Source organism: Bos taurus, chromosome 14 (genome assembly GCF_002263795.3).
Source record: "Bos taurus isolate L1 Dominette 01449 registration number 42190680 breed Hereford chromosome 14, ARS-UCD2.0, whole genome shotgun sequence".
In the NCBI taxonomy this organism is placed as follows: domain Eukaryota; kingdom Metazoa; phylum Chordata; class Mammalia; order Artiodactyla; family Bovidae; genus Bos; species Bos taurus.
In genome coordinates, this window is record NC_037341.1 from 30,386,237 (window position 1) to 30,411,908 (window position 25,672).

Here is a 25,672-nt window from a genome sequence, read left to right on the forward strand (position 1 = left end):
TAAAAGAACTCAACTTGACCCTGAATATCCAAAGCAACCTTCAGAAAGAACCACCAAGCTGCAGGTATCACACTCCCTGATTTCAAACTATATTATAATGCTATAGTAATCAAAATAGTATGGTACTGGCATAAAAACAGACATACAGATAAGTGGGATAGAATACAGAGCCCAGAAATAAAGCCAGGCTCATATGGTCAATTAATCTATGACAAAGGAGCTAAGAATATACACTGGGGAAAGGACAGTTTCTTCAATAAATGGTGTTGGGAAAACCGGACAGCCACATGCAAAAGAATGAAACTGGATCACTATATTACACCATATGCAAAAAATCAACTCAAAATGGATTAAAAAGCTGAATGTAAGACCTGAAACAACCAAACTCTTAGAAGAAAATGTAGGTTTGGAAGTACCTTTTGACATTGGTGTGGGTGACAATATTTTGGATTTGATATCAAAAGCAAAGACTAAAACAAAAACAAGCAAGTGAGAACACATCAAGCTAAAAATGTTCTACGCAGCAAAGGACACCATCAACAAAATGAAAAAGCAACCTACCAAATGGGAGAAAGTATTTGCAAATCATATAGTTGACAATGGGTTAATATCTAGAATATATAAAGAATTCATACAAATCAACAGCAAAACAGCAAGCAAGCAATCCAATTAAAAGTGGGTAGAAGATCTGAACAGGTATTTTTTCAAAGAAGGCACACAGGTGGTACACGAAAAGGTGTGCAACATAACTAATCATCAGGGAAATGCGAGTCACAACCACGGTAAGCTGTCACCTCACCCCTGTCAAACTGGCTATCATCAAAATGTCTGTAACGAATGTTGATGAAAATGTGGAGAAAAGGGAGCCCTTGGTGCACTGTTGATAAGAATGCAAACTGGTGCAGCGCCTATGGGAAACAGTACCTCAGAAAATTTAAAAAACTACCACGTGATTCAGCAGTTTCACTTCTGGGTATTTATCTGAAGAAAATAAAAGCATTAACTCAAAAAGACACCTGTACCTCCATGTTCATAGCGACATTATTTACAATAGCCAAGATATGCAGACAACCTAAGTGTGTATCAGTGGATAAAGAAAATATGGTAGATAGCACTTAATCATAAAAAAAGGAAATCCTGCCATTTGTGACAATGGATGGATCTTGAGGGTATCATGCTATGTGAAATAATTGAGACAAATACCATGTAATCTCACTTACATGTGGAACTTGAAAATAACCTGAGCTCACAGATATAGAGATCAGGTTAGTGGCTGCCTTAAGCAAAGTGGGGGCGGTGGGGGGATGGGTAATGTAGCGGTGGCGACAGTTGAAGGTGGTCAAAAGGTACAAAATTCTAGCTACAAAATAAACATGAGTGATAAAGATGTACAGCATGGTGATTATAGTTAATAATACTGTATTGCCTATTGAAAGTTGCTGAGAGAGAAGATTTTAAAAGTTTTCATCACAAGAAAAAAAATTTGTAACTATGTATGGTGATGGATGTTAATTAGACTTGGTGATCTCTTAGCAATATATACAAATATTGATTCATTACATTGTACACCCAAAATGAATTAAATATGTCGACTATATCTCAATAAAAAAAATTAAAAGAACCCAGTTTGCATGTCAGGGGATAGCCCATTTTCTTGATTGAAAGTTCTGGTGGAAACCTGGAGGAAGTTTCATACCAGCATTTGGTTGAGCCCAGCACCAGCTGACCAATGATCCGATTAGATACACAGATATAGCATGTATTTTGGTATCACTGGATATGCCTTGTAATGGCAACCTTCAAGTTCATGCATATTTTATTTTCTCTTTGTTGTGTTTTCCAGAGGGATAATCTATTGGCTAATAGAGTAGCAAATCAAAAGTAACTCGACGCCATTGATTCGCTTAAGCTCGTGTGGAAACAATGGAAAGAGGCAGCCATTTACTCTGAAAGAGTGGAACAGGTATGAAATAGTTCCTTTTGTTGCTGCCTTGCTTTATCTCTTTGCACACCTATTTCCAGACCAGTTGAAAACAGCAAGTGGTTCCTGTTTGAAAACACAGGATCGGAGTTATACGAACAGGTACTGGGGATTATTTGTGACATTCCAAGTTGTCTTGTCTTCAGGATGCTGTTTATATAAGTACCAGTACAGTCAAGAGGTAATTATTTTTCAATAACAAATTGTAATCACTCTAGGGAGACTTAATACTTTAAAATATAGGCTTAGCATTTTGGATGTGTGTTTAGCTTTAAGATACAATGCTCTCTGAATAAGATCTTGCTCCAGTAAATAGATTTCTATAGAGAGTTTACAGATGTAATAAAAAATGGTAAAACGTGTTGATTTCTCCAATCACAGCCATCAAAAGTGTTTTTACTGTTTAATGATCTAATCTCCTCTGCTCATATTTTACTTTCTCAGCAGTGAAGGGACCCTGCCAAGAAAGGAAGACTCTGATTTCTTTTTTTTCCATTTTCAGAATTCACATAGTAGATAGAGGTAAAACTTCTTTTATTCTGAAGGAAACATTTCATGTCAACATGAAAATTTTAGCACAGCATTTGTAGGACTCCTCGAGTTAGTACCTTTAAAATATGTGCTTATTTTGAATTGGATGCTTGTCACCACTGGAGCACTGAGCCTTCTTTCAATTGTATGTTTATCAAGAGACAGGTGAATGTGGTTTGGTAGTGACTGTTCAGTGGTCAGTGCTTTAAGAAATTATGATATTCATGGATTGTAATGCAGCTAGGTGACTCAGATGGTAAAGAATCTGGCTGCAATGCAGGAGACCCAGGTTCAACCCCCTGGGTGGGAAGATCCCCTGGAGAAGGGAATGGCAACCCACTCCAGTATTCTTGCCTGGAGAATTCCATGGACAGAAGAGCCTGGCGGACTACAGTCCTTGGAAGAGTCAGACACGACTGAGCGACTAACACAAATGCAGCTAGAAAGTAATTTAAGTTCAGAAGACTAAGCATCATGTACCTATCACGATCAAAATTAAATTACTTAATAACTTTGCATAACAATTTTTTCTTCATTGGGTGGTATAGATGAGAAACTATGAATAAAGACTTGAATTTTGCATAGGAATATGAGCATTCAAAAGGCTATGAGAAAGAACTCATAAAAATTATATTTTATATAAGGCATTAAACAAGGGTATAGCTCCATTATTTAAGTTTAAGGAGAGTTTTTAGCAGATATTTGGACTATTGCCCTATAGTTAGTAGGTTCTTAGCATAATGTCTTTATTTCCACAAATTGAAACAAGTGAGGGTTTCAATGTATGGCTCTATTGAATTTGACACTAAATGTTATCTACATTAATAATATATGAAGAGTCTGGTTTCTAGCTCACCGAAGGCACAGAAAAATAACAGGTTGTTGCTTGACACACAAAAAAGCAAACTTGCGGTCTTTGTGTTCCTTTATGTTTCCGTTTGTAGAATAAGCCAACTACTAACAACTCTGACCAACTATTGACCAACTATCTTTTCTTAGATGTTGTCTAAAAGGAAATAGCTTGATCTTTTAATTGAGGTACATGACACTAAGCAATGTTGGTTGACCAGTAATCTAGTGAAAATATACTCAAAAGAAAACAATGTATATAAATTTGTGTATAGGGAGGAATTTCGCTGGCTCAATCCAGGGAAGAATTAATTGACAAACTGTGGGAGACAAGGACTTGCAAGTGTACCCGAACCCCATCTAGGTTCTGTCTCCGTCTCTTGCCACTGCTCGTCCTCTGCAGGTCTGTTTCAATCTCTCTCCTTTCAGGCCAGCCAACAATACCAAAAATTTACATTTGACAGGTTTTTACCATGAGAGATTGTTCTACATCCAAAAAAATAAAGAAACTTAGGGAAGGACTCTGACTTGGTTTGGGTAAGGTACCTACTCCTGGTCTAGTCGACTACAATAATCTCTGGTCAGAAGGCCCCAGCAGGCCTTTGTTAAGTTGGCCTGTCCTGTGTTGTGCTCAGTCGCTCAGTCATGTCCGACTCTGTGACCCCATGGACTGTAGCCCACCAGGCTGCTCTGTCCATGGGGATTCTCCAGGCAAGAATACTGGAGTGGTTGCTGTTTCCTCCTCCCAGGGGATCTTCCTGACACAGAGATCAAACTTGCATCTCTTGCATTAGATGACCATCTAAGATCATCCAAGTTGGCTTAGATCACCTATAACTCCATACTCTATGGTCTTAGGATTTGAATCATAGTCTTAGTGACTTAGGAATCTTGCTACCCACTGAGACCTTACAATCTCAGAGACAAGTATAATTACTGTGGTTTATTCCTTGCCCACCAAGTCACACAGAAATCTCTACTTTCCAAATCCCATTCATTCATGGCAAGTAGTCTGCCAGTTGTCTTCATTTCTGGGAGCCCTTAGGTGAAGTGTAGGGCAGAGTTTCAGTGTTCTGAGTTTATATGTGAGGTGGCAGCAGGAAAGAGGGGACAGGAAAGGAAGTAGGGAAGGTGTCAGGCAATTTTTCCTTCAATTGTGAATACTCAGCTGGGCTGTGGTTCCAAGAGAGGGCTGAGCTGCAGACCTGGAACACAGGGGTGAATGACCCAGCCCCCAGTCCTGAATTATTTATCTGCTAGGGAAATTGTGATGGAAGGTGAGAAAGGTAAGGTGGAGCAGTAACTAGAATATGTGCTATGATTTACTGCGTGGCTGCCAGTCAGTTTGAATATCTGCTAGATTTTGTTTGTGTGGGTGTGCTCAGTCATGTCTGATTCTTTGAGAACCCTTGGACTGTAGCCTGCCAGGCTCCTCTGTCCACAGAATTCTCTAGACAAGAATACTGGAGTGGGTTGCCATTTCCTCCTCCAGGGAATCTTCCTGATCCGGGGATCAAACCTGCCTCTCCTGCAGTGGTGGGTGGATTCTTTACCACCCGTGCCACCTGGGAAGACCAGATTTTGTTTAGTGGCAGGCAGAATGAGAATTCCTCCTCTTGTCCTGGTGTGTACCAGACACTAGGGACTAGGGCCTCTCTGGCCTCTGGAAGCGCGACTTGCATGGCCAGCTAACCGAAAGGAGACAACATAGTCATGCCGCCAGACGAGGCTTTGTCCTCGGGGTGCTGTCCTTGTTAAGTCAGTTCGTGCCGCAGTGCCTTGGGGTCTACAGGATTTTTGACTGAGGTCTGACTTTCTTCAGCACCAGCTTCCTTTTCTCCTCTCAAGGAGCTAGATGCTCACAAAAACATTTCGAAGTTCTTCACTCTGTTCTTAATTGAATTACTTAGGACCACAAGTGCTCGCTGTGCCATGCTGGAATCTCAAGGGCCTCTAAGACCACTGGAACCCACCAGGCACATCCAGAAGGCTCTGTTCTTATCTGTGTTGGTTCAGTCTAGTCTGGTGGGAGCAGAGCTTGAAGGTTGGCTTCAACCAAGCCCACCCGTCCCTGGGATATGCCGTTTGGGTCTGCAGCTTCACTCTTGTCACCAGGGGCTCCTTGTGTGGAACATGAGAGTCTCCCCAGCCCTGACACCATCTCCTGAGCCCTGGCACGTTCGTTCATCCACATTTATTCACTCTTACAGCACCTGATGCGCAAAGCCCAAAGCTGGAAGACAGATGATAATTTTCAAGGAACTTCTGGTCAGAGGAGCTTGCAATCTAAGTAGTTTTGTTTTTTATCTTGTTTTGTTTTTGTGATGAAATATAACAAAGTTTACTATTTTGTTTTAAAGTGCACAATTCAATGACACGAAGTAAAATCTCTGTGATATTTAACCATCACCATCGCCTGTTCTAGGTACTCATATAAGAGGAATCATATACAATGTTTGTCCTTTTGTGACTGGCTTATTTCACTTAATGTTTTCAAGGTTCATTTTATTATAGCATATGTCAGAATTTTATTTCTTTTTATAACCGAATAATATTGCATTGTATATATATATCACATTTTCATTTATCTGACTTTTATGAATAATGTTGCTATGAACATTGGTATCTTTTAAATATATTAACTCATTTAATTCTTATGACAGCTCTATAAATTTAAGTACTTTTTTGGTCTCCAATTTATAGATAGGGATAGTCATGTAGCTGGTCATGGCAAGGCCTATATTCAGACCTATAGGCAGAATGCCGTGCACACTCTGAATTGTACACTGTGCCTCCGCTAATAGAAATAGTTCTTTAAAGTCAATATGTCCTTGGTACATTATCTGCATTATTTCTAAATCCTTAAGATACCCTTATGATGTGGGCTTTATTATCCTTGTATTCCGAGTGAAGACATTAGGCTTGGCAAGACTACATGATGGATGCAGGAATGCCCCAGTGTGTTTGCTTCTCCGTGCTTCCCCCCACAGCCAGAAAACAGCAAAAGGCAGCTCCATGGGACATGGGGCAGCACAACCCCTTCGGTATAGACCACAGCGAGAGGAGCTATCTTGGATATAGAGCTCATGAGCACTGTGGGGGGAGTCGGTACCCCATAGCTGCAGAGATGGTCTAACCAGGCTCTCAGATGAGACTAGGAACGTTGTGTTCTGTTTTGTTTTTGATACTTACAAAATGTTGGGTTTTAGTTTTTTGTTTGTCTATAAGAACTCATACTTTAACAATGGCTATGCCAATAGAGTCAAAGTAAAATAGATGATTATTTCCGTTGTTGGCTACATTTGGAAAAGATATTTCAAAAAGGACAAATTCTAACCAAAAAAATCCTGACAGAAAAAAATCTACATATGCCTGACCTGAGAGGATCAGTTTTTAACAACTGTAAGTTAGCTGGCTATTTAGATAACATCTTGCTTCTATTTAGCCATGTGGACAAAGCCATATTCCATTTGCATGACTGCGTGTAGCTCTTAGGACCCTGACCTGGAGCTCTAGTGTTGGCTTTCCTAATCCTTTTCTCCCCTCCTTTTGCAGCTGACACAAAGATGTACTTCAGGTCAACATTTTACAAACACTCAGAAACAAACTATCTTCCCTTCAGAGATCTGGCATGCATAACCTTCACAGCCATCTCCCTCTTTGGTTTTGCAGTTTGAGAAAATGGCATGTAACATACCTAACCAACGACAGCGGACAATGTCAACCTCTGGAAAAGCTCTGTATGAAATTCTTGGTCTGCATAAGGGAGCATCAAATGAGGAAATTAAGAAGACCTACAGGTACAGAGGAAGTTCAATGATGGCGTTCCTTGTACTACTAGTGATAGCTATGTTGTAATTGGCGAGGCTCAGAGACATAAGCTTCCTGCTGAGGCCTGCTAATCAGAGCTTTGGAACTCTCGTTGCATTCCCTCTTCTACAGCTGAGCAGCTGGGAACAGAAAGCATGACGCTGGTTTTATGAAAGAATACCTTTCCAGCATACCTTTTATGCTGGAAAGGTAGTCTTGGGTTCTAGGCCTATGTTGTTAGAGAGACAGGCAGACAGACAGACACTGCAAATGACCAGGAATTGTGGTTAACTGACATGATAGCACCACCAAATATGGCAGAGGGTTTTAAAAAATAAAGGGGGGTTTCTTGCAATTGCTGTATTGTGCTATGCTTTTCAAGTCTTCCATTTTGATCTTTCATATCTGATCTAGTTCCAACTTAGCTCTTTTTGGGAAAAACTGAAATAACTTTTTCTTAAAAGCATCAAGGAATTTAAAAAAGGATTAAGTATAATTATTTTGCAAAATTTGGAAATTACTAAAAATGAAGATAATAACATTTATCCATAATTTTACCTCTACTGACAATCACTGAAATTTTTCTTCCAGTCTTTAAAAAAATATCTAGATAATACAACCCCTACATTGTCCCCATCTCAGCCTCTGATAACCACCAGTTTGTTCTCTATATCTGTGAGTCTGCTTCTTTTGTGTTATAGTCACTAGTTTATTGTATTTTTTCATTCTTCAATTTTTTTCCAGATCCATGCCTTTTATATTTTAGGAAAACATAATTTTTTTCTCTGTTTTATTTAATTTTTTATTTTTATACAGTTTTTAAAGGTTACTTTCCATTTACACTTACTAATATTGGTGCTATTCCCTGTGTTGTACAACACATCCTTGAGCCTAACTTACATTCAGTGGTTTACACCTCCCACTCTCCCACCCCTATACTGGGCGCAAGTATCTTTTTGAATCAGAAATATTGCTTTTTTTCGGATATATACCTAGGAGTGAAATTACAGGGTCATATGGTGTTTCTATTTTTAGTTTTCTAAGAAATCTCCATACTGTTTTTCACAGTGGCTATACCAATTGATATTCCCACCAACTAATTAGCTTTCTTTTTAAAGAGGATCTATCGTGAATACAGGTGCCATTTAATATTATGATTTTTAATGCCTGTAACCTAGGCTATTCTGTAACTTAATTAATTTAAGGTAAGCCATTAAAAAAACATTTTAACTTACTTATTTGGCTGCAATGGGTCTTAGTTGTGGCATGTGGGATCTAGTTCCCTGACCAGGGATCGAACCTGGGCTCCCTGCACTGGGAGTGCAGACAGCCACTGGACCACTGGAGAAGTCCCACGAGCTATTTTTCAACATGTAAATTCTTTTACTTTACCCTATAGTTAATATCCTTGTACATAAATGGTAATGCATATTTCCAATTATTTCCTAACTTACTGAAAAATAAAACTGTGCCTTTAGAAGAAAAATGAATCAAAAGACAAATGAAAGTTTCAGATTTTAATCAGTTACTTCTTGATTTGGTCTTGAATTAGGAAAACTTTTTTTTTTTTTTTGCTGTATGGAAGTTTAAAATCTTTAAGTAGGCAAATTTGTTAGTCATTTCCTTTATGGCTTTTGCTTAATCTGTTGTGATTAAAAAGCCTCTCTTGATTATAATATTATAAAAATATTTAACCATTATCTTCTTATAGTACATTTATAATTTTGCTTTTATATTCAATCTTTGATCCATTTGGAGTTTATTTTGACATGAGAAATGAAGGTAGGATTCCAAATTATTTTTTTCCTAAATCACTAGCCCACCAAAATTTATTGACTTCTCCATTTTTATCTACTGATGGAAAATTCTTTGACTTTGGATTAGAACCTTCACCATGTGGTAAGCTCTGGGCCCTGAAATGCCTTCAAGAAGCACATGTTGAAAAATAAATGACAGCTGTGAAAACTGCCATTTGGACCCAAATAGTTCTGTGAAATGGTATATTTCGATCAAAGTCAATATCAAACTTCTAGTTTACTTAACTTAATGTGCTAGAAAAGTCTTTGCTGTTTCATTGCACCCTAGAGTTACCCTGGAGTGTGGCTAGAAGCTGTTCGGCTTCCTGTGCGTAGATGTCCTTGGTGAAAGGTCATTAAACTTGACTTTTAAGGCTCTGGGCTGAGACATTGTGCTGGGGGTGAGACTAGGAATCAAAGCAAATGCACAATAAGCATAATACCTACAAAGATGCTTCCCAAAATGAGAAAAAAAGTGATGTCTAACTGTAAGTTCTAGAGCCCACTTTACAAATGTGACTTTTAATTGCCTTTATTTTGTAAACTGAAATTTCAGGTCATATCCTAATTAAGGCACTAATTATGCTGAGTAGTTTGCAAGTTTAATCATTACAACCTAAAGTCTCTTCATGTAATCAGTGTCTTCCTATTAATTTTGTTTTAATGTCATACAAATATTATTTTTTCAGCTGATTAGGATACTAGTATGCTGCCAAAAGTCTCTCCTTCTAACTAAATTACACATTTGTATTCTGCCAGTTATTCAAAATGTATGATCAGGCTGAAAAATCCACTGAGAATATTATTCTTATATTCAGGGATCTGGATCAAAGCAGTGACAATACAGTGAAATTAAAAGTCACTGAAGTTTAATAAAATTACCAACTGTTGAATCTATACGCCGCTTGACCGCTGTTGTAATCCTTGGTTGTGCTCTTGAATAAGGTTGAGCTAGAAATTTTATTTTGTTTTTGAATACATAATATATTCACCTGATTAACATGAGATCACATAAAATGAAAGTGTTAGTTGCTCAGTCGTGTCAGACTCTTTGTGACTCCATGAACTGTAGCCCATCAGGCTCCTCTGTCCGTAGAATTCTCTAGGCAAGAATACAGGAGTGGGTTTCCATGCCCTTCTCCAGAGGATCTCCCTGACCCAGGGATCAAACCTAGGTCCCCTACATTGCAGGCAGATGCTTTACTGTCTGAGCCATCAGGGAAGAACACATAAACAGGTATGCAAGAAAAGTCTCCTTCCTACCTCATAGTCCCCAGGTTCCCTCCCCAGGAAAACAATTCCTTGTGTACCCTTCTACAGAGAGATCTTATGCCTATATAAGCATATATAGAGACCTTCTGGTCTAGGCAAGATGGTTATAGGCCTGTCTCTCCCAGTTCCTCACGTGAAACATGACAAAAAGCTTTGGAAATAACTCAGACAAAAAAAGAGAACCTTCGAAAGGTAGAAGGAAGAAGAAAAGGCAAATTAGTTAGGGACCACAGGAGCAAAGGAACAACACTGTGACAAGGCCTCTGACGACTCCACATCTAAGGGAAGGTAAGCCAGGCCTGGCCTTTCCCGACACCCGCCGTAGCAATGCAAGGCAGCCAGGTGGTCCTACACATCCTCCAGACTGAACGGGAGCCCTGCCAGCAGCTCGAGGCAATCCCCACAGAAACGGCCAGGGGACCCAGTGAATGTCTCCCTAACAACAGCCAGACAGAGGGCTTTCCCCAGCCTGAGACTCCCCTCTCTCACCAGAGACCCCACTTTACAGGGGAAATTAACACCGAGGGATTCTGCCACAACAAACACCCAGCCCAGGAAGTGTTTTTGTCCCTGCCCCTGGAGATTCTCTTTCCCCACCTAGAGGCACCAAGGCACCCAGACTGGGGAGGCTCCTTTCACTTCTTCATCTAGAACCAACGAGCACCAGTAGGGTCCCCAGAGGCAGGAGACAGACCAAGCTGACCAAAACAACACCATTAGGGTCTGAAAATTAGACTGTCATTGGAACCACTAACCACAAAAGTAGGCTAGGACCTGCAAGCTAAACTCTAACAAAGTGACTGACTGTTCAAGTAAAACATTTAAATAGGACCCAGAGGGGCTTCCCTGGTGGTCCCGTGGTTAAGAATCTGCCTTGCAGTGCAGGGGACTCTGGTTTGATCCCTGGGGTGGGAAGATCCCACATGCCACAGGGCACGACCATGAGCCACAGCTGCTGAGTCAGTGCATGGCAACTACGACAGAGCTGGTGCTCCACAAGAGAAACCACAGCACTGAGAAGCCCGCACACGGCAACTAGAAAAAAAGCCCGGACAGCAACAAAGACCCAGCATAGGCAAAAATAATAAATAAATAAATGTTTTTAAACTATAGTATTTTATTTAAAAAAAAAATAGAAACCAGAGTCTCATAACATAATAGCCAAAGTGTCTAGATTAAAATCACTCATTGTACACAAGGAAAGAAGGAAATCCCAACTTGCATGAGAAAAGATAACCACCTTACTCCCACACAGAGATGAACCAGTTATTGGAATTATCTAGGCATCCTAGAGTAACCATCAAAAAAGATTCAATAAGCAATTGCAAATCTCTTGAACCAAGTGAAAAAAAAAAAAAAAGGAAATTTCAGCAAAGAAATAGAAGTAATAAAAAAGAACCAAATGGAAATTAAAGAACTGAAAAACCATAGAAATAATACAACTAACTGGATGAGCTTAGTAGTAGAGTGGGATAACAGAGAACAGAATCAATGGAGGACGGATCAACGGAATATATGCAATCTGAACAGCAGAAAGAAAATAAACTGAAAACAGACAGTCACAGGAAACTGTGAGGCCATTAACAAAAGACCCAACTTTTACAGCACTGGTGTCCTAGAAGGGGAGGAGAAAGAGTGGCACGGAATGAGTATTCAAAGAAATAATGACTGAAAATTCCCCAAATTTGACAAAATATACAAACCTATAATTCAAGAGGTTAAGTGCATCTCAAGTAGAATAAATCTAAACAAATTCATGCCAAGATACATCATAATTAAACCTTTGAAAACTAAAGACAAAGAAACTATCTTAAAAGCAGACAGAGAAATGACATAATACCTGTATGGGAACAGTAATTCAAATGACAGCAGATTTCTCATCTGAAATAATAATGACCAGAAAGAAGTGATACGATAGTTTTCAAATGCTTAAAGAACTGTGAATTCTATGTCTGGTGAAACTATCAGTCAGTCAGTCAGTTCAGTCGCTCAGTCGTGTCCAACTCTTTGCGACCCCATGGACTGCAGTTCTCAAGGCTTCCCTGTCCATCAACAACTCCCAGAGTTTACTCAAACTCATGTCCATCGAGTCAGTGATGCCATCCAGCCATCTCATCCTCTGTCGTCCCCTTCTCCCTCCTTCAATCTTTCCTAGCATCAGGGTCTTTTCAAATGAATCAGATCTTTGTTTGTTTGTTTGTTTGTTTTTGGTGAATCAGATCTTTGAATCAGGTGGCCAAAGCACTGGAGTCTCAGCTTCAGCATCAATCCTTCCAATGAATATTCAGGACTGATTTCCTTTAGGATGGGCTGGTTGGATCTCCTTGAGTCCAAGGGACTCTCAAGAGTCTTCTCCAACACCACAGTTCAAAAGCATCAATTCTTCAGTGCTCAGCATTCTTTACAGTCCAACTCTCACATCCATACATGACCACAGGAAAAACCATAGCCTTGACTAGACGGACCTTTGTTGGCAAAGTAATGTCTCTGCTTTTTAATATGCTGTCTAGGTTGATCATAGATTTTCTTCCAGGGAGTAAGTGTCTTTTAATTTCATGGCTGCAGTCATCACCATCTGCAGTGATTTTGGAGCCCAAGAAAATAAAGTCTGACACTGTTTCCACTGTTTTCCCATTGATTTGCCATGAAGTGATGGGACCAGATGCCATGATCTTAGTTTTCTGAATGTTGACTTTTAAGCCAACCTTTTCACTCTCCTCTTTCACTTTCATCAAGAGGGTCTTTAGTTCTTCTTCACTTTCTGCCATAAGGGTAGTGTCATCTGCACATCTGAGATTATTGATATTTCTCCTGGGAATCTTGATTCCAGCTTGTGCTTCATCCAGCCCAGCGTTTCTCATGATGTACTCTGCATATAAGTTAAATAAGCAGGGTGGCAATATACCGCCTTGACGTACTCCTTTCCCTATTTGGAACCAGTCTGTTGTTCCATGTTCAGATCTAACTATTGCTTCCTGACCTGCATACAGATTTCTCAAGAGGCAGGTCAGGTGGTCTGGCTATCCCATCTCTTGAAGAATTTTCCACAGTTTGTTTGGCATAATCAGTAAAGCAGAAATAGATGTTTTTCTGGAACTCTCTTGCTTTTTCTATGATCCAATGGATGTTGGCAATTTGATTTCTGGTTCCTCTGCCTTTTCTAAATCCAGCTTGAACATCTGGAAGTTCATGGTTCATGTGCTGTTAAAGACTGGCTTGGAGAATTTTGACATTATTTTACTAGTGTATGAGATGAATGCAACTGTGTGGTAGTTTGAGTATTCTTTGGCATTGCCTTTCTTTGGGATTGGAATGAAAATTGACCTTTTCCAGTCCTGTGGCCACTGCTGAGTTTTCCAAATTTGCTGGCATATTGAGTGCAGCACTTTCACAGCATCATCTTTTATTTGAAATAGCTCAAATGGAATTCCATCACCTCCACTGGCTTTGTTTGTGGTGATGCTTCCTAAGGCCCACTTGACTTTACATTCCAATATGTCTGGCTCTAGGTGAGTGATCATACCATTGTGATTATCTGGGTTATGAAAATATTTTTTGGCTATTTCTGTATATTCTTGCCACCTCCTTTGAGATCTTCTGCTTCTGTTAGGTCCATATCATTTCTGTCCTTTATTGTGCCCATTTTTGCATGAAATGTTCCCTTGGTATCTCTAATTTTCTTGAAGAGATCTCTAGTCTTTCCCATTATATACTTCAGGAATTGAAGACATTCTCAGATTAAGGAAAACTAAAACAATTAATCACTAGCAGATCTACTCAAAGAATGGCTAAAGGGTGTTCTTCAAAAGAAAAAAAATGATAAAAGAAGGAATCTTGGATCTGAAAGGAAGAAAGAACATGAAGGACACGGAAATACTGTTGTTGTTCAGTTGCTCAGTCCGACTGTTTGCAACCCCAGGGACTACAGAAATATGGGTAAATACAATTGACTACCTTCTCATAAGTTTTTAAAATTATGTATTATGATTGGTATAAAAATTATGTGTGCTTAGTCATTCAGTTGTGTCCAACTCTTTGCGACCCCATGGACTATAGTTTGTCGGGCTCCTCTCTACATGTGATTCTCCAGGCAAGAATACTGGAGTGGGTTGCCATGCCCTCCTACAGGAGATCTTCCCAACCCAGGGATCAAACCCAGGTCTCCTGAATTGCAGCCAGATTCTTTACCATCTGAGCTACCTGAAAAACCCATAAAAATCTTTTAGCACCATTTGATATTCAAGACAATGACATTTACAGTGGAGAGGATAATGGGATCTAAATGGGAGTAAAGCTTCTGCACATCACTCAAATTGGTAAAACACTGCTATCAGTAGACTGTGATAAATATATACCCAATCACTAAAAAGAGTGGACAAATTAATAGACTCCAAAAAGTACTACAAGTAAATCAAGATGGAATCCTTAAAAATGTTCAAATAACGCCCAGGAAGACAAGAAAAGGGAAATGGGGAAATGAGAAATAGAGGAAACAAGCAGAAATCAACTAGTAAAATGACAGACTTACGTATTAGTAATTAAATGTAAATAGTCTAAGTATGTTAAATTTTCCCTTTCTTGTTATACAAATGGTGATGTACTATCATTCCTATCTTGTGTGTTGCATTCTTTTCTAATATATCTTGGAGATCATTCTAAGAAATGATCAGTTCATAAGGCAGTTTCATTGTTTTCACAGTGCTGTATAGCCAAACGGTGAATGAATCCTTTCTCTGTCAATGGATATTTAGGTTGTTTTCCATCAAGGCTTCCTTTTTAAACCAACTTAGAGCTTCTCAGAGAAGGAAACAGAATGTTTTCCATAGTCCCATAAAGGTAGACAGAGGTGGGAAGAGGAGAACTATTTTGGTTCTTATCCACTTTTCAGCTTTGCTAGGTCCCAATTCTCAATTCCTGAGCAAGTAGCTAATGGACTCAGCTAGATCAGATGCTCACCCACGTATGCCTGGCTCAGACTAGAGATCTGGAATCACAAATCCCCACTACCACTTAGCAAGGACTGTGGGATCCAACTCTATGGGAAGGAGAAGTGGTAATGTTCTCAAAGAGAGGGGGTACAGAGTTGGATGGGAAATTATCAATATCTTTAGCTCTTTATTTTTAAGAGAGTATCATAGACAGAAGCCTCACAGATCTCTCTCAGTCCCTTTCTGGGTCTATTTAGAAATCTTTGTCCTAGAACTTTTCTGTGAATAAACCATCTCTTTCCCCCATATCATTGTTTTTCCTGCATTATGAGTACAATCATGGTTCATTAGTCACCTGATAAATTGGAGCCCCCAGCTTTCTCAAAGGACATCAAGGAGTATGACAAGAGGAAGGTTTCTACTGCATCAATCCACAATGTACCAAAAGCTCTTGCCTCACTGAGATTTTGTGAAGAGATCATTTTTTTCAGAGTGCATGGAGCCCTTTGTGGAAAAGCACAATTAATGTACCAGGTACTATTATGAATGGACAGATACTCTCATTATCCTTAAAAGTCTGAAATTATCCTGCTATTTGGTGCTACTGTTCAAAAACCATTTATCTAGCATAAGGTGAGTTTCTGTACCATGTAAAAAGTGCCACATCATGGAATGAGATTATGCTATGAGTCTTTTTTTTTTTTTCAAACGTTGAACTTTTTATTTTATATTGGGGGTATAGCCAATTAACAACGTTGTGGTAGTTTCAGGTTTGTGCCATGAGTCTTATCCAGGGCCTTCCTTATGAAATAAATCTGCTTTTGGTATCATGGAGTGTAATAACTCTTAAGAGTCTGAAGTCTGAAAAAGTGAAAAAAAGTGTTAGTCACTCAGTCGTGTCTGACTCTTTGTGACCCTATGGACTATAGCTCCTCTGTCCATCGGATTCTCCAGGCAAGAATACTGGAGTGGGTTGCCATTTCCTTCTCCAGGGGATCTTCCCAACCCAGGGATAAAACTCAGATCATTGCAGGTAGATTCTTTACCATCTCAGCCACCATAATTCCTGGGAGTTTGAAGTCTAAGCCTTATTTAATCCAATTTTCCCATAACTGGGTCATGTCACTTGATCCCAACAGGGTTTCATAAGATGAAGGAAGATTTCCCCCCATTCTCCCACTGCCTAAAAGTCTTTACTCCCTCTTTTTCAAGCTGTCTGAAGAAGACTTACTTGAGTTAATCTTTTAAAGTTCGGATACACCCGGAATGGTTAAGTATTTACCCATCTTTCTCATATTTGCTGCAGCTTTAAACAGACATGCTTTTCCCTCTTGCCTAATTTAAGCAGCACTTCTGAACCAACAACATTTTTGAGTTAGGAAGCTGGTGAAGGAGGAGACAGACAATAGTGAATGGAAAACTAGAAAATAGAGCCAGCTGTGCAATTTAGAGAATCTAAGTCTTGAGTAGTCACAGTCTCATCTGTAACTTACATGGTAGTTTTTATTTACACTGATGCGTACACTGATGTGAAGTTACTACATGTGTACTAACTTCACTCATGTGAAGTTAGATAAAAACAAACTTAAGATGGTCGAAAAGAAGGCTGCTTGGTCTCCATGGTGTTTATGGCACAAGAGCCTAACACATGGTTGGCCAACTAGAGGAGAAATCAAAGACTGAGCTCTTTCTTAAGTCCTCAGAGAACCACAGAATCAGAATGAATCATTTGTACGTTAGCACCTGGGTCTCTTTGTCCATGGATGAGCTTAATTTCTCCTTGTAGACAAGGTACCAAAATCTTGGTTCCCAAGGTAGCAGGGACTCAGTTGATTCTTCTGTTTCATTCAACTTCACCTGGAACTTTCTGGAAATTGTCTTCCACCTCTGAAGAGGTGAGTTGCCTCAGCCAAGACCGAAGTGAGGCAAATGGTGTTTTCACAAGAGGCAGGAAAGATTGTCATTTCCATAGAGATCTGTGGTAACCCCAATATGTGGTGCTTTTACCCATCTTTATCAGCAATTACAGGTCATAATAGAGGTGCTTATGAATAAAGTTTAAATGTCAGGGGAGTGCATAGCTAATAGAAGAATTGTAAATATTTACAAGGCAAAGTGATGATTCAAGCTCACAAAATAAATTGAAATTAATCTCTATCAAGCACTAATTTGCTTCCTGAATTCTAAAACCTTCCACTGAAAAGAAGAGTAGATGAGGCTATGCCAGAGTGATCCTCCAGGTCAGTAAGAACTTCCCTTCTCCTGTAGCAGATCCTCTTGGTTCTTCCTCTTAGTTGAACTTGATATAACTTGATCAAGTTGAACTAACTTGATTCTCTTCATTCTTCCTGCAGCATCTATTTTGATTATTCTTGGGCTCTAGAATCATTATGATCAATGATTTTTTTCCCCACTCACTCATTCACTCAATACCTGTTTACTTTTGAATACTTATTATATTACACTGTGAGAGATGAATGTACATATCTATTTCTATATCTAGGTATGTATATTCATCTCTCCCCATGATGGAATACCAGCTGAGCTATTTCAGATCCTAAAAGATGATGCTGTGAAAGTGTTGCACTCAATATGCCAGCAAATTTGGAAAACTCAGCAGTGGCCTCAGGACTGGAAAAGGTCAGTTTTCATTCCAATCCCAAAGAAAGGCAATGCCAAAGAATGCTCAAACTACTGCACAATTGTACTCATCTCACATGCTAGTAAAGTAATGCTCAAAATTCTCCACGCCAGCCTTCAAAAGTACTGGAAATGAGAACTTCCAAGTGTTTAAACTGGATTTAGAAAAGGCAGAGGAACCAGAGATCAAATTTCCATCATCTATTGGATCATAGAAAAAGCAAAAGAGTTCCAGAGAAACACCTATTTCTGCTTCATTGACTACACTAACACCTTTGATTGTATGGATCCAAACAAACTGTGGAAAATTCTGAAAGAGATGGGAATACCAGACCACCTGACCTGCCTCCTGAGAAATCTGTATGCAGGTCAAGAAGCAACAGTTAGAACTGAATATGGAACAACAGACTGGTTCCAAATAGGGAAAGGAATATGTTAAGGCTGTATATTGTCACCTTGCTTATTTCACTTGTATGCAGAGTACACCATGTGAAATGCTGGGTTGGATGAAGTACAAGCTAGAATCAAGATTGCAGGGAGAAATATCAATAACCGCAGATATGCAGATGACACCACCCTTATGGTAGAAAGCAAAGAGGAACTAAAGAACCTCCTGATGAAAGTGAAAGAGGAGAGTGAAAAAGTTGGCTTAAAATTCAACATTCAAAAAACTAAGATCATGATACTGGATGCTTGGGGCTAGTGCACTAGGATGACCCAGAGGGATGGTATGGGGAGGGAGGAGGGAGGAGGGTTCAGGATGGGGAACACATGTATACCTGTGGCGGATTCATTTTGATATTTGGCAAAACTAATACAATTATGTAAAGTTTAAAAATAAAATAAAATCAAAGTAAAAAAACAAAAAACAAACAAACAAAAAAAAACTAAGATCATGGTATCTGGTCCCATCACTTCATGGCAAATAGATGGGGAAACAATGGAAACAGTGAGAGACTTTATTTTCTTGGTCTCCAAAATCACTGCAGATGATGACCGCAGCCATGAAATTAAAAGACGCTTGCTCCCTGGAAGAAAAGCTATGATCAACCTATAGCATATTAAAAAGCAGAGACATTACTTCACTGACAAAGGTCTGTATAATCAAAGCTATAGTAGTAGTCCATATGGTAGTAATCCAGTAGTCAAGTATGGATGTGAGAGTTGGACCATAAAGAAAGCTGAGCACCAAAGAACTGATGCTTTTGAACTGTAGTGTTGGAGAAGACTCTTGAGAGTCCCTTGGACAGCAAGGAGATCAAACCAGCTAGCCCTAAAGGAAATCAGTCCTGTATATTCATTGGAAGGACTGATGCTGAAGCTTTAATACTTTGACCACCTGCTGTGAAGAACTGACTCATTGGAAAAGACCCTGATGCTGGGAAAGATGAAGGTGGGAGGAGAAGGGCACAATAGAGGATGAGATGGTTGGATGGCATCACCAACTCAATGGAAATGAACTCCGGGAGTTGGTGATGGACAGGGAAGCCTGTCATGCTGCAGTCCATGGGGTCTCAAAGAGTTGGACATGACTGAGTGACTGAACTGAACTGATTTCTGTATCTATGTCTACTGATGGTGGTAGTGGTTTAGTCACTAAGTTGTGTCTGACTCTTGTGTCCATGGGATTTCCAGGCAAGAATACTGGGGTGGGTTGCCATTTCTTTCTCTAATGTCTTTTTCTCTAATGCCATTGCTTTCTCTAATTGATACATATCTATAAATACAAATTTTGTGCCATTTAAAGAGGTTAACTTATAAAGAGTTAGATTTAGTAAGGTTTAAAAGATACATATTAAACAACAGCAAAACAAGGGAAATTGTGGTGCAGGGGAATAGATTAATTTGAGCATAGAATTCATATCAATCATTTAATGAAAGTGAATGCTTCATGCCATTATTCATTTCTGTTCCAGGCATTATGGTAGGTTCTGGGGGTACAATTCTAAGCAAACCATAGTCACTGATCTCATGTAACCTAATGGAGGAGACAAGAATTAATCAAATGGTGACAAAAATGAGTGTGTAATTACTGATAAGATAAGGAGATCTAAAGGAAAAAAGGATAGTTCCATGAGAGTATATAACAAGGCTGATGTGGACCAAGGATTAGAGAAGTCTTCCACAAGAAACTTAATGCAGACTTAATTTTAGGACAAATTACACCAATTTTAGAACAATTTACACTGGCTTCCCTGTTGGTCAGCAGTAAAAGAAGCCGCCTGCAATGCAGGAGATGCTGGTTCTATCTCCAGGTGGGGAAGATGCCCTGGAATAGGAAGTGGTAATCCACGTCAGTATTCTTCTGGAAAATTCCATGGACAGAGGAGCGTGGCAGGCTATGGTCCATGGGGCCATAAAGAGTACGACACGATTGAGTGACTAAATACAAATAAATACATGCATGAAAAGTATAAATGAGTAAATCAGTATGACAAAGCAATGCTTGTTTTCCTGGCGGCTTGAGCAATGGCCCTCAAGCCAAAAAACACAATATAGCAATTGAAAGAAATTACTGCTAAGTAACTTCAGTCGTGTCCGACTCTGTGTGATCCCATAGACGGCAGCCCACCAGGCTCCCCCGTCCCTGGGATTCTCCAGGCAAGAACACTGGAGTGGGTTGCCATTTCCTTCTCCAATGCATGAAAGTGAAAAGTGAAAGTGAAGTCGCTCAGTCATGTCCAACTCAGCGACCCCATGGACTGCAGCCCACCAGGCTCCTCCGTCCATGGGATTTTCCAGGCAAGAGTACTGGAGTGAGGTGCCATTGCCTTCTCCGTGAAAGAAATTATGTAGATGTAAATGTGAAAGCAAGAGTGGTGGTTTGGTGGTTTAGTCGCTAAGTCATGTCCGACTCTTGCAACCCCGTGGACTGTAGCCTGCCAGGCTCCTCTGTCTATGGGATTTTCCAGGCAAGGATACTGGAGTGGATTGCCATTTCCTTCTCCAGGGGATCTTCCTGACCCAGGAATTGAACCCAGGTCTCCTGCATTGCAGGCAGATTCTTTTACCGACTGAGCTACAAAAGCAAGAGTATGATGGTACAAAACTAACATTGTTTTCCTCATTGGACGTTGCTACATCTTTTAGGTACCAAAATGTTCCTTAAATCTGCTTTATGTCTATCAGTATTCTTGAAACAGAAGCGTAAAGTATAAAAGTATACTTTCAAAGAAATGTTTTCTATAAACTTTAAAAATACATTTTACTGAAATTCGTATATGTATTAAAACTATTGATAAGTGATGATATCACTGGAAATAGTTGAATAAGGGACTCCTAAAGTCTGCTTCACCATAAAAACAACTAAAAATCTGAAAGATTTTTCAACTATCAAAACTATTAGAATCAACCTTTTCAGAATCTGGAAAGTGTACAAAAGCTTGTGGCAACTGGGGTGTACTTATTTTTAACTAAGTTGAATCATGGGAAGAACAGTGAATTTCATGGCATTTTAAATTATCCTAGTCCCACAACTTGCTCCTATGCTCAGTTGTAACCTTGAAAATAAACTGCCTGCATTCATGGTAGTCCTGGTACTACAAGAAGCAGGAAGGACTTCATTTGCAAATAACTGTCAGTGGATGATCTGTCTGGTGGCTTTCAGGAAGACCTATTTAAGAGGTTTGTTTCATCTCACCTAAATCAAAACTCATCCAGTGCTAAAGTTGCCATGAAAAGGAGTGGGAGGGGGGGGATTTGTTGAAAACATTTATGGGCAAATTTGTAGTCATTGCTGCCTGAAGTAAGGCTAACAGTTGGGGTAACAGTAGACTCACTAAAGAAACTTGGGAGGAAAGGCTGGGGAATGAGATGCTTTGGGGAAAAAGGGCTTTGGAAAGCTTTGACATATTTCTGGGAATCTATAAGCTACTCTCATGCTCAGGGCTCTGCATATGTTCAGAAAAGACCCAAGAAAGCCCTAGGGTCCCACTTCTGGCTGACCTTGAAGAGATGTGCAAGCAGGAAGTGAAGGCTGTTATAAGGCACAGTTGTAAACTGCCTAGCTGAGTGCTTAAGGTGTGTCCTAAGAGACACACACAGAGCCCATCTGCAAAGACTGAGTGATCTTTGGTTCCAAATGTGTAAGAAAATTGGTTTAATCCTTATCTGACCATCAAGCTAATGGAATAGAGACTTCAGTGGCCATACATGACTAAGAATACAGACTTGATAAAACTAGGTCGGAAATGTTACTAAACAATAACTACCACAAGTTAACAACTGAAAACCATAGAGAAAGAACAGAATCTGATATGTACAGTTGCCAGATTATACTATTCAAAATGTCCAGTTTTCAAAACAAAATATTATGAGCCATGCAAAAACAAAAAGCAAGATAATAAGGCCCATATGCAGGGTGAAAAATAATCAATAGCAACTGTCCCCGAGAAAGCTCCAAATTTGGACATGTTAGACAAAGACTTTAAATAAGCTAATATGTCAAAGGATAAAGAAAATCTTATCTGAAGAACTAAAGGAAAGATGAAAATGGTATCTCATCACATACTGAATATTAATAACAAAAATTATATAAATGAACAAAAATAGAAATTCCAGAGTTAGCTGAAAATTACAATAACTAAAATGAAAAATTCACTAGAGAATTTAATAGTAGATATGAGCAGGCAGAAGAAAGAACCAATGAAGTTGAAGATAGATCAATTTCTCCACATATACCATCATGCACACCAACATATACACATGAGTCCCAGAGAAGAGAAGAAAGAGAAAGGGGAAAGAAGAATATTTGAAGAAATAATGGCTAAAAATTTCCAAATTAAAAAAAAATTAATCTACATATCCAAGAAATTCCATAATTTCTAATTAGATAAACTCAAGAAAATCCTCACTGAGATACCTCATAAACCACTATTCAAAGCCAAATAGTATGTTGAAAGCAATGAGAGAAAAATGAATCATTTATAAACAGTCCTCAATGAGATCAACAACTGATTTCTCACTATAAACTATGAGGCCAGAAGGCAGTAGACCAATATATTCAAAGGCTGAAAAAATATATATGTCAACCAATAATTCTATATTTACCAAAATAATCCCTCAAAAATGAAAGAGAAATCAAGATGTTTCTAGATAAATAAATAACTGTGTCATTAGTAGACTTCGCCTATAAGAAATCCTAAAAGGAGTCCTTCAGGCTGAAATGCAAATACACTAGTCAGTAACTTGAATCCACATGAAGACTTAGTGGACACCAGTAAAAGTAACTTCATAGGTAAATATAGAAAACAAATTAATCTGTTTGCAATTCCTATTTTTTCCCACCTGATTTAAAAAACAACTGCATATATCATACAACTCAACATCAAAGAAATAAACAACCTGATTGAAAAGTGGGCAGAAGAACTGAATAGACTTTGTTGCAAGGAGGAAGTGCAGATGGCCAACAGGCACATGAAAGGGTGCTCAGCATCACCGGTCATCACGGAAATGCAAATCAAAACCATAAGGACATACCACCTCACACCTGTTAGGAGGACTGTTTTCAAAAAGATAAGAAATAACAACTGTTGGCGAGGACGTGGAGAAAAGGGAATTCTTATGCAGTGGGAATAAAATTTGGTGTAGCCACTAGGGAAAACAGTATAGTGGTTCTTAAAAAAATTAAAAATAGAACTACCATCTGATCCAGCAATTCTACTTCTCAATATTTATCTAAAGAAAGCAAAAACTCTAACTTGAAAGGATATCTGTACCCATGTTAACTGCAGCACTATTTATAGTAGTCAAGACATGGAAACAACCCAAGTGTCCTTCAATGGATAAATGGATAAAGAAAATGTGGTATATATTCAAGAGAATATTATTCAGGCATGAAAAAGAGAGAAAGCTTGCCGTTTCTGACAACATGAATAGACCTCGAGGGCATTATGCTAAGTGAAAAACTCAAAGACAAAAAAATGTGTGATCTCACTTAAACGTAGAATCTAAAAAACCCCCCAAACTCATAGATACAGACAGCAGACTGGTGGTTGTAAGAGTGGACGCTGGGGCTGGGTGAAGTGGGTTGAGATGGTCCAAAGTTACAAACTTCCAGTTATAAAATGAAATAAGTCCTGAAGAAAAATACAAAATAAAAAAACGAAAAGAACAGGCTTAAATGTTTTAATAGAGATCAAATTGCCATAACTTTATGTTGTATGTGTATAATGCTTTGCCATTAATGTTGTACGATGCGCTTAACTATTTACCATAGGGGGAAAAAGCATCAAATAATTAGTAGCATGATAACATTCCAACAAAGCTGTTGAGAAAGTGTTAGATAGCTTTGAAGCTAGTAATTCATCTATATGTTAAACAAAACAAAAACACATTTCTGTCTAAAGCAGTCAAGCTCACAGAAACAACACAGAATTGTGGTTTCCAGGGAGGAGGTATTGGGAAGTTGTTTAATACATACAGAATTTCAGTTTTGCAAGGTTAAAAAAAAAAAAACCTCTAGACAAAGAAAAAGAAAGAAAGATCTATGACATGACATGTGAGTTTTTAAAAAGAAAACCCCTTCACAGATGACTGTTAATACCAGATGTTGAAAACCACTGATTTAACGGGTGGGCAGAGGAGAAAAGGGGCTTCCCCAGTGGCTTAGTGGCTCAGTGGTAAAGAATCCACTTGTAATGCAGGAAACCTGGGTTAGATCTCTGGGTCAGGAAGATCCCCTGGAGAAGGAAATGGCAATCCATTCCAGTATTCTTGCTTGGAAAATTCCATGGACAGAGGAGCCTGGCAGGCTACAGTCCATAGAGTTGCAAAGAGTCGGATACGACTGCAACAACTTAGCATGTATACACATGGGGAAGAGAAAGAGGAGATAATTAACAGTCCAATAGTTTGAAGGGGAGGTGAGGACAAAAAAAAAAATAGTTTCCTTTTATAAAAAATGATGAGTGTGTTTGCTTGCTGAGCAGGAGCTAATGGAGACATTATTGAAGATACTGGAGTTGGGGGTAGGGATTGATTACTGATGGACCAGGATTTAGGAAGGTGCACAGTTAAACAGATTCTAGAATACACTGGAAATTTTAATTTTAAAAAGGAGAGGGTCTTCTTTTCTCTAAATAAAAGGAGGAGGGAAAGATAAGTGCAATTATGCATAAGTATAGAAATAAAAGTGTGTGAAGGAGTTTCTTTCTAATGACCTCTTAATCCCTTTGAAGTAGGAAATGAGGTTTCTTGTGGAGAGGGGTGTGGGAATGAGGAAGAGGAATCAAGAAGTGGCAAAACTTGAACACCTGCCATGGGAGACTTGAAAGGGAACTTACTGAGGTCAAGCAACAGGACTGGCAAGCAGCATGAAAGGCTAGTGAGGTGGGAAGCCCTGTACCTTTACTGTCCCTGGTTTGCATGTTTTTGCAATCCTCTCCAGCAATACTGGTCTCCCAGAAATAGGAATGGAAGCAGTGGATGGCTAGAGTGTCATATCTTCCTGGAGGTATGTCAGGAAATCAGAGCTTTTAAGAAATTGTATGTAAATGATTGAGTAGCACTACAAGAGTATGACCATGCATGAGGTTGAGTTTGTCTAGTCAAGGAAACTGACTCAGTGAAATGGACAGTCTAAAAGAATAAGTGTTAATCGCTTAGTTGAGTCTGACTCTTTGTGACCCCGTGGACTGTAGCCTGCCAGGCTCCTCTGTCCATGGAATTCTCCAGGCAAGAATACTGGAGTGGGTTGCCATTTCCTTCTCAAGGGGATCTTCCTGACCCAGGGATCAAACCCGCGTCTTCTGTGTCCACACTGGCAAGCAGATTCTTTACCACTGAGCACCCGGAAAGCCTCTTGCTGCTGCTGCTAAGTCACTTCCACTAAGTCGTGGCCAACTCTGTGCGACCCCATAGATGGC

The 25,672-nt window shown here is 39.3% G+C and overlaps 1 protein-coding gene across 5 annotated transcripts in view; it reads left to right on the plus strand.

Annotated features, from left to right (window-relative positions):
• Window positions 1–25,672, plus strand: part of DNAJC5B (DnaJ heat shock protein family (Hsp40) member C5 beta) — a 93,072-nt gene that overhangs the window by 31,126 nt on the left and 36,274 nt on the right. For all 5 annotated transcript variants that reach the window (XM_025001594.2, XM_059893273.1, XM_059893274.1 and 2 more), the window contains 2 exons: window positions 1,844–1,963; window positions 7,034–7,161. In XM_025001594.2, the coding sequence (XP_024857362.1) occupies window positions 7,043–7,161 (119 nt within the window). In that variant the 5' untranslated portion in view covers window positions 1,844–1,963; window positions 7,034–7,042. The remainder of the gene's footprint in view (window positions 1–1,843; window positions 1,964–7,033; window positions 7,162–25,672) is intronic.